The 10,484-nt window shown below is 33.0% G+C and overlaps 2 protein-coding genes across 2 annotated transcripts in view; both read right to left on the reverse strand.

Moving 5' to 3' along the window:
- The window catches only part of LOC106103490, a 7,737-nt gene extending 1,895 nt beyond the window's left edge, over window positions 1-5,842 (reverse strand). Inside the window, exons 1-5 of the mRNA XM_013283270.1 lie at window positions 5,735-5,842; window positions 1,698-1,851; window positions 1,172-1,315; window positions 572-792; window positions 2-446 (exon numbers count right to left, since the gene is read on the reverse strand). Coding sequence (XP_013138724.1) covers window positions 2-446; window positions 572-792; window positions 1,172-1,315; window positions 1,698-1,815 — 928 coding nt within the window. The 5' untranslated portion in view covers window positions 1,816-1,851; window positions 5,735-5,842. The remainder of the gene's footprint in view (window position 1; window positions 447-571; window positions 793-1,171; window positions 1,316-1,697; window positions 1,852-5,734) is intronic.
- Window positions 5,843-6,746: 904 nt separating this feature from the next.
- LOC106103491 overlaps window positions 6,747-10,484 on the reverse strand; it is a 60,644-nt gene continuing 56,906 nt past the window's right edge. Inside the window, exons 20-21 of the mRNA XM_013283271.1 lie at window positions 10,396-10,479; window positions 6,747-8,716 (exon numbers count right to left, since the gene is read on the reverse strand). Coding sequence (XP_013138725.1) covers window positions 8,095-8,716; window positions 10,396-10,479 — 706 coding nt within the window. The 3' untranslated portion in view covers window positions 6,747-8,094. The remainder of the gene's footprint in view (window positions 8,717-10,395; window positions 10,480-10,484) is intronic.

Below are 10,484 nucleotides of genomic sequence, written 5' to 3' on the forward strand. Positions count from 1 at the left end.
CCTTCGCTGGACTTGTTCTTTCTTAATTCCCTTACCGCGCTTGCGGCTGATACGAGAAGCAGTCCCGCAACGTGAAATGCTCCCGGCGACGTCTTTGATGCTCTCGGACTTTCTACAGGGTCATATTCTGATATAAATTCGTTCCAAACGTTTGACATCGTCTCGTTCATCTTCTCCCATAGTTCTGGTATCGCTTTTGGTGTTGGGAATAACTTGTTTAATGGACTTGCTTGTGTATGATCCGTTGTTTGCCTCACTTCAGGCTTTAGTTGTTCAATGAGTAGTAAATCCCTAATATTGATTGAGTTAGTTCCAGAAAGCAGCAAATGATGGACACGAACTAGAATGTAATATTTTGGATCTGGAGATATGCATGGTATCACGATATACTGCCACGGTGGCTGGTCACTTGGAAAATATTTTGATATTATTTCGCTGACATAATCCTGGAACATAGAAAAAAACTTACAAATCGGTTCGTGGAATAACTAATGCTCGCACTATATTGTGGTAAAAAATCTTGCAAAGCTAAGTACTAGGATTACATGAAGTAGGTGTATGTAGACCTCACCTGAATGTTAGAGTCAGACACCGGTCTGCCGCGGTACACGGCATTCGAGACTATAAAGTGATTTTCAGGTCTGAAGGGCATATGCGCGTCCCAGGCGTAGTTACCCCAACAGGAGACGAGGCAGTGGCGCAGACGCGGAAACATCAGCTCGCCATCTTTATCTCGCCGTTCGATTACGTGCTCGTACAATTCATTTCTAATTTGGTCCACGTTGTGAGTCCCTTTAATTAATAAATCAAAAAATTCCATACATTACAAGATTGACTTTACAATTTAGATGAAAAAGTTGACGATTGTGACGTAATATCAACTTCTGAAGTAAAAGTGCATGTCGACAAATTCGTGTATAGTTTTTATGATTCTGTCGAGATTATGAGACTTTAGTTATTCGTTAAATGTGTGATTTAAAAGAAAAGAGACGGTAAATACATAATAGATATTATGATATCGTTTTCAGAATAGGCCAATGGCATCGACATTCGATAGTGGACCACAGGAAAGAGTTCAAAATTGACCGATAGCGGAATTAAAGAAAGGTCAACGATCCGGCAGTGATTAAAAGCAATAGACCGATAAAGATAATGAGTTTATCAAATATACCTTTGATACAAAGAAGTACGTTGATAATTCCCTGGTTTCTATGAGTGTCGAGCAATGATCGGATCGTGTCTGTTCTGATGAATTCCAAGTGAGGATAGCGACTGGACAGCAGTTTGATCCATAGATGCTTACTGACACGTACAACTGGAAAAATTAAAATAAATCACAATAAATACAACGCAAGAGAAATACATGTTTAGGAATACATCAGCGATGGAATACTTAACTGTCAAAAATACAAATATACATCATCATCTTTCTCCTTATCCTACTCCTGTAGGGTCGTCAATAAACTAGTTAAGCAACTTTAAAGATGCAAAAATATACAAGCTACTTTAATAAGTAGAAACTTAAGTATTAAAGAATAATTATTTTATAGAATTTAATGGAAGAGATGAAAGGTGTTTTACGTTTGTCTTGAACTAGATGATAGATAGTCTTTTAGTAGGTGACTTTTGTGTGATCACTGACTAGCTTGGCGAAACTCTTGAGCATGTCAATATCTTACTAAGTAAAAGTTACTCACCTACGTATGATAATGCCAATGCAGGTAACGAGGACACGGCAATCCAAAACGCACAGTATGTGTAAATTTCATGTGCGATTCTTCCGCGAACTCCTTTTGTTTTGGATTTGATCATCATGCGACACGTCCGCTCTCACCCAATGCCTGGAACCCACTAATATATTGATCTATGACTCCAATACTGATAAATGTGATAACTACAATACAGATATGTTGTTTGTAAACAAAAATTATGTCGGTGAGAACAAAGTCGATATGAGTTAACCTAAATTAAGATGTGATTGTGACCGTGTAATAAAAAAATTAAAAACGAATAATAAATAAAAAATCTGAAATCTCAATCAAATCTTTATTCATTGCCGTACTGATATTTTTTTTCAAGACAGCGGCGTTAGAATATTGTTAATTTAATCTCTTGAGTGCAGATTTCTCGCCGTAAATATGGTCTTGGTTATACCGACTTTGAGTGGCCATTTTGTTAAATTACTACAAAATGCATGAATGTATAACAGTAACATCGTTTCAAGTAAATGATATAATACGGTATCGAAGTAGTCCGCCAACAACTAGTTTGCAAGATTCAGTACAATTTGCAGCAGGTTCTTGCGGCGGTCCGTCTGCATTGCTTAACTGCATATTATTTACAAGAATACAAGGAATAATAATAATAGGGAAATACAGCTTTCTTACAAATATGTTTGCTTTATTCATCATTATATTCGTGTATCATAATGTGTGTAACAAAATAAAATATGACCTCATTAAAATATTGCAACACTTGTCGGTAATCAAGCATAAATGTTGAAGCAAACGGAAATAATATGATGCAAAAATATACACAAAAATGAAAATCCCTGGCACGCACGGAACATAGTTTTATACTGGAGATATGTATCATTTTTAATGTATGTAATTAAAAACGTAATCTTGAAATGACCATAGAGTTAATCTTAACACACTGGAAGAAATTTCACATAGTAATTTAACGTAAATAAATAAAGAAAAAAAATCTTTTGAGCGACAACAGCAAAATGTGCCACTTTCTCCCGACACGGATAGCAAAACACAATCTTATGATTTCTCTGTTGCCTAGAACTAGATTCTATTCACAAGAAGGTCGAGAGTTAGAGAAAATGTTACCACATGTGTTTTTAATTGGTAATTAAGCTATTTAGCTACGATTACTGTCGTTTCCCTAATAAGTTGTTTATCTTCCCAGCGTATACCGACTTCAGCTTGTAAAACGTGGATAAGCAGATACACACTAAGGTACTCCCTTACTGACTACTTAATAATTTTGTGCACGGTAGTAAATCTACACGTTATTTGAGTGTAACTATTAGATGTCTTAACACAGTGATGACTCTAATTGGGGTGTCGACTGGCTCTCAACATGCCTTCTGCACCCATCCTATCAGCTCTGACCCCGTTGCATACATACAAGTTCTAACCTCTCACCGATCTATTTGAGTCAGTATATTCTAGTGTTATCTATTTAAATCAAATAAATAAATAATTTTTTTTATTTTTATTTTATTTATCTATTTAAATCGATAACATTCATAGAGGGTTAACACTATGACCAGAGTGGCTTTATTGGATGATCATGAAAATAAAAAATAGGATCTAATTAGGTACCTTTCATGTAAGTGTTTTTTTTTTTTAATTTAAGTAGATTTTTGTCAACTTACTAACATTTCCTTTTAACATTTCCATTCCAACTAAGCTCTAGGCTTGTGCTAGAATATGGTTCACGACAATACTCGAATGCCGGGATTCGAACCCTCGACCGTACGATCTGTAGTCCATATCCCAAACCATTAGGCTATTGGCTATTTTATTCAAGTGTTTATATAATAATCAATTACAGAATTCGTTTCGATGTGAACACCGACCAGTGAATGTCAGATTTGTTACTTACGTCGTTACAACGCAATCAGGTAGCAATTTAGTCTTCAATGATCATTTCGTAATAATAGTTTAATTTCATACTTTGACATTGAAGAACTTACATTTAGATTAGCTGTTGTTTATTGAATCAACTGTTTACTTTTGTAAATTAATCACAACAAACTTTAATAGTGTTAAATGGTGATTTTTATTCCATTTTCTTATTGTTCGTTTTATCTATGTTTATTGTTACGTTTTTCGAAAACCGAAATACTTGGATAAAAAAGAAAGAACCAGACTTTACTCCTCTGACTTAACAAACTAATGTAACTATCATCATCATCTCCCCTGCCTTATACTACTCCCAATAACTACTCCAAATAACTCTATCATCCGTCATCTCAGTCATCACTCCTTTCTTGATCATGTCACCTTTCACGCATTCTATCCATCTCTTTCTAGGTCTACCTTCACCAGTGTACCTCCACACACATAACTAACGTCCGTCTTGTTAAACCTAATGTAACTATACAATATAAAAAAACAGCATAGAACGTAAATTATCATAGAATAATGTAATTAGTAGCTTGGATCACTTGATGGTCAGTAACTAGACTTTGTTTCGATGATAACATTGATACGGAATTGCAATAACTGTGTCGCAACAAGTTTGATAAACGTTTTACGGTAGTTACATTCCCTGATAGCAAACGTCGACGTTTTATTTAACTAATTCATTACATTGATAGACTAGCTGTTGCTTGCGACTTCGCCAGCGTGATATTAAAATATATAGCCTATGTTGTTCACAGATAAATTACCTTTCTAACAGTGAAAGAATTTTTGAAATCGGCCCAGTGGTTGTTGAGTTATTTCAATACATACATAAATACAAATCTTTCTTCTTTATAATATTAGTACAGATAAAAAATGATTTACAACTAAACAGACATAAATTTGAAGTCTTGTGTGACTTCGATGAAACAAATCGATTTTTTTCTAATTATCTACTATCGCAATGGTTTATAGAAACAAAATAATTAGCTGATTTACTGTAAAAGGCTGGGTATAGGAACAGTTCATCTTTGAATGACATTCTTATTTTAAAATGATTACGTTAATTGTAAAGTCTTTGACATAAAATGTCTATATTAATATTGAGGAATCGGAACTTTTCTAAACTTTTGTTGAAAATAGATAAGACTTATGTATGTAAGATTTATCGTAATCAGGAAAATAATAGAATGACGACATCAGTACAACTAGGAAGTTGGAAAAAGATGTATAAGTTTCTTATCTTACTTATGTCATAAATGCGAAAGTTTAGATGAGTTTGTTGCCTAACTGCTGAACGGATTTCGATGAAATTTGGCATGGATGTAGAGTATAGTCTGGAAAACGCATAGGCTTGTTTTAGTTTTTTTTTTAATTCCACGGACGGAGTCGCAGACGAGAGCTTGTCAATTTATAATAGGAAAAGAAACAAGTGTCTTTACAAAATGACCTTTTGGAAGGATATCACACTATGTAACACTATGTGTTGTCCCAAGTAGAATCAGTTTAGGAAAATTTTAAAGATTTTTTTCTCTCTCAATAAATACTCTTCTCAGTAACAATTAAATGATAGTCCAAATTAACCTATTAATTTTGTTTATAGTCAAATAACCTCGGTCGCCATTTTACTATTTCTATAAACAAATGAAGATTACAGACGAGGTCTCCGCATGTCATAAAAACAAATAATAGAAACTGATAATAGCTAGAAATCAATAATTATCTTCTATTACAAATAGGATTTCGTAATTTGTTGACACGAATTAAAATAAGAATTTAACTAATAAATTAATTTACCCACAAATCACCGTTTCTTATTAAAAACTACCCGTTAAATTAAAAAAATATAACCTGTTAATAATAACGTAGCTTTTTAATGGTCAAAGAATTTTTGAAATTGGTTCAGTGTTGAGTTATTCAATACATACAAAAATAGAAATCTTTATAATATTAGTATGATAAAATAAAAAGTTAACTTTTTTGTACCAATAAAACAATTATTCCTACCCACATTAACTTACAATAATCGATCTAAATAGCAAAATAAGTCAAAGATTTTATTTAATCAAGTTAAAAATGTACTGAATACTTACAATTTAATAAAAAACACCAACAAATCACTTTGCGTAACGAAAAACTTTTATGTTCAAATTTAAAGCACAGAATACGTCATCACAGAGCGTCGGCCGGCCGCGATGTGTTCGATACGCGCCAATCAGCACTCCGCCATCCCTGCCCTTATCAAATAGTACCAACGTCCAAAGTCACCATACAAGTCCCATACGCCCTTAAACTTTTTACGATATAAAATGAATATAACAATTGCTTGCTTAAATTCTTTATTAAATTTGGGGTTGTTATTTTTTATGACTTTAGATTTTATTACTTTTTAATTTTCTGATTTACATTATGTTACAAAAAATATACGATTGAAATATAAGCTATTCTGGTCTTTATAACGCCTGTTAAATAAAAATATTTTTTTTTGCTATAATCATAAATCTTCCATCAACTTCCTGGTTTTATTTGTTTTTTCTGACTTAAGTTATTCACCAGCTCACTAAAATATCATCTTCCTACTCTATTGTACCACTCTGGATGATATTTAAAAAAATATGTACATATGGTAAGTAAATATATATTACCTATTATATTAATAGTAAAATTATATTAATAGTGAAATTAAAAAATATCGCCTATGTTTCTTATGGATAATGTAGCTTTTTAAAGGTGACAGAATATTTGAAATCGACCCAATAGTTTTTTAGTTATTTCAATACAAGAACACAAATCTTTCCTCTTTATAACCTAATCTTATCTAGCCCTAACTAATATTATACTCGCAAATGTGAAATTTTAGATGGATTTATGGATGGATGTTTGCTGGAGTTTGTAGCCTAAACGGCGCAACGGATTTCGGTGAAATTTGGTACAGATGTAGAGGATAGCCTGGAAGAACACATAGACTACTCACTTTTGTTTTTTTTAATACCACGCGGACGCTGGCCAAAGCTGGCCAAATATAAATATGTATTCTATCAGTCAGGAATTAACACTCGACATAGTTGAAACCTAAGAAAAGGATTTTGAGATAAAAATAAAGGGACACATCAAAATTAAAATTATTTATTGAAACATCGGTTTCCTCGTTTAAATTAATATTGATAATATAGTTTTCACTAACTCTAAGGAACTTATTTATATTTTACTGACATACAATTCAGCGCTCCATAAACATAAATAGCCGTAAGTACATAAAAATGTATGCATGGAAAGTACGTTTTAACATCTAGTTATCAATATAGGATAGTTAGGCTTTGCGGAAGATTACATTTTGCTATAAAGGACTAAAATTTAATATTACATTAACATCAATAAGACAATTGCTTCCAAAATTACATAAATAAAAAATGCCTTTAAGCGTTATTTTGTACCGATTTGATACCTCATTTATCTTGTCTATGTGTAGGAAACCATAGTGATTTTTTTAGTTATAAAAGTATTTTAATAAGGAAGTTTGTTTTTATAGAAAACAAAATGAAGTCTTACAGCCACTCTTATCACATATTACATCTTCTAAATACTTCTTTCTACAATAGAAAATCTACATCGTTAGACTTTCTAATCAAAATTAAAAAAAATAAAAACTATCAAATACGTTTGAAGTGAGTATATTCCGCTAACTGTAATATACAGCAGGGTCAGTGTTAAAATAAAATATAAATTGCACATTGCAAATATAACGAAACATAACATTATAATGCTACGAATCGAGTCATAATCGAAATAATTGTAAACATCGATAATAATATCGAATAATTCTAATGTCGATAATTTGGCATCCAACTAAATGTTGCTTAACCATTTTAAATTGAAAGTAAATGCGAATAAGCTTAAATTTAAAACAGGACTTCTTTAGATCACAGATAAAATAAAAATAAAACCAAAGATCAAATTACTAAAGTTAATTATTGAGAAAAAATATGTTTTTGAATTACTATAAAAGACTCGATCAACAAGTCAAGAAGTCCTGTTTTAATATAAAATATTAAAAATGGACGACGTAACTTTATGACGACTAAATACCTTCAAACTGCTTAAGCTGTTAGGCTGCTCAATTTTATTTATTCTACGAGTATTTGCTGTTAAGCTAATAGCGCATATAATTTGCATAATTCAGAATTTTTTGATCTGGCAATACCCAGCTTTCAGGAAAACAAATAGCAGTCTGTTATCTCAACCATTCTCGATTAGTTTACGATTCAGGTAAATTACAATAAATTTCATTACACAATTCTCATCAATTATATTTTAAATTGACTGTCACTGATACATATAGGATTTTAATTCATCTTATAAAATAATGCTATATAAATTGTAATATTATTTAACAGGAATTTAATGTCAAACTAAATAGCAACATTGAGATCGAATTGATAATACGCAATAGATATCAGACAGCACTCGCTTTAACTTGCTTATTTGTTAGAAACTTGTGCTCGAGGGACCTGCGAGGTATACCGCTCACTTTCTTAGTCGACTGGCCGTAGTTTATAGAGGAAGGCAGGGACTTGTAGCCTCCGTCTGAACTGTAATCAGTGTCCGTCGATTGACCATTCAGACTGGGACTGTGTCTGTTCCCATTCACACTTTCTTTGCTGCTTATCCTTCCATTGTAAAGGTCACCGTACGACGTGTGATGTTTTAACGTAGATTCGTCGGTTATCGTAGATTTGAATGGCTCGACGGACTGTCGACTGAAGTTCTCGATGGACCTAGATCGTGAGGTGTATAGAGTCTTTCTGTCGCTCTTGTCGCCTAAGGAGGAGTCTCGCTTCGTATACCTCTTGCTGTCGGAGCTCTTGGCGAGCGCTTGAAGGTATTTAGTGCCGACGCGGCTGTTAGTTTTGATTAGCACTGCTGTCTGTCTGTCCGTGTGTCCGTCCTCCTCGGTCACTCCGTTCACTTTCCTCGCACCGCACTGACATTTCACGGTCCCGTTGGTTACAGGTCTCTTAGTCTTTTGTGCTTCACTATACGACGGCAGCTTCCGTGCGCTCGATTGTTCATTCCAACTGTAATGGTATATATAGTATTAATGTAAAATGGTAACTAGAAAATTTATTTCACACAAGCAAAAGGTTTAAACTGAAATGTATGGAAATTAATTAAGATGTCTTAAACGTATTCTAAATTTAACAAAATATAAGTCAATCACAATAAATCAAACTGTTATATAATGTCAAGTACCTTTTCAGAACCTTACCTTTAAGTTCTGACGTGGCAGCGTGCAACACAGATAGAAGTTTCATAATCAAAGTACATTACAGAAATAGTTTAAATGACAATTTAAAAAATCTATCACACAATACAAACATTTACGACTTCATACAAAACAATAGGGACCATAGTAATCATGTTTTGTCCTATAAATTGATTATCAAGGCAGTTAAGTTTGTTATCAAATTGTAAAACAAAAAAGTCGTTTAATTACAAACATTATCACAGAGTATAGGTAACATTAGTATAAAACTTTAAAACCATCATCTGTTTTAAAAAAGCATGTCAAACAAATTCATAAAACTTTCAGAAAATTTTGTTACAGATTAGCACCATATGACGATGACAAGTATATTAAAATATTTATAAAATATCTGATTCAACATTACATTTAATCCAAAAACTTTTGTTCGTAACAAATACAATAAAAAGTCCAAAATACAGCATTGTTTGTTTTCAACTGTAATTTTGAAAGGTATAGCGTTAAAATTTCAGGATCTCTAAAGAACCGTCAAACGGTTGCAATGTATGTTTCATTTGAAATATTTGAAGCAGTACTGATCGATGTCTGTGTCGGAGGTGAGAATGTTGTTAGTGGAGGGGTAGACAAGATGCAGGAAGCAGAGTACATTGACAGAGCACAAAAGGCAAACAGCGAGCAAGCAGTCGAGCCACGCTACCTGGTCTGACGGACGAACCCTGCCGCCCCCCAAGTGGAAACTGTCGCGGTTATTACCATTGCGATTTTAAATTCCAAATCCGTAATGGAATTGAAAGCAGCATGTGAGGAAATTACAACAAAATGAACCTTTTTTAAATATAATGAAAAATAAATTGGAACAAATGAAAAATAGCAATATTAAAATATGTAATGGAGATGTGAATTTGGAAAATATAGTATATTATGAGGTAGACATAAATAGAAGTATTACAAAATCATAGGAAAATGCCAATGAAATAGGGAGAGATGGTGAGAGTGATTCTACACATAGATGTTGGTGAGAACGACATTTTTTTGTTCATGTATTCACTGAAAATGTTTGTCCAGTTACTTCTGACGTAGGATGTTAGTTGCAATGGGGTGAAAAGGGATTTTTGTACAACTGATGAACAAGTTTCTTTTAACTTTGGTAAAGTGATAAAAGGGGCAGAAGGTCCAAAGTGCTGGGGAAAGTATGAATAGCATAATTTTAACATGGATTTTATTGAATCTAACGACGCGGTGATTAACCTATAACAATAAATAGAAAGAGTAAATTATAATTTTGAAGTATCGAAAGGTTTTTTACCACACGGGAATACAACTGATCATAAATACTAATAAATAAGTACACAAATACAACTACTAGGCTAAAATATAGAATTTAAAAATGTGTAAGTGTGGGAAGCATGTTTAATATATGACACATATCTTGAATACAGCTTACATATATGATATAAGTTTTAATTAACTATAACAAGATCCAATATTTACCTCACTAATCCGGAATTTTCAGAACTCGTTAGCGCCGTGCTCATCGGTGGCCGCAACTGAAACAAGATACGAGCTTTTAATCGCCTCCA

This window comes from Papilio polytes, unplaced genomic scaffold (assembly GCF_000836215.1).
Source record: "Papilio polytes unplaced genomic scaffold, Ppol_1.0 DF823731.1, whole genome shotgun sequence".
NCBI classification, from domain to species: domain Eukaryota; kingdom Metazoa; phylum Arthropoda; class Insecta; order Lepidoptera; family Papilionidae; genus Papilio; species Papilio polytes.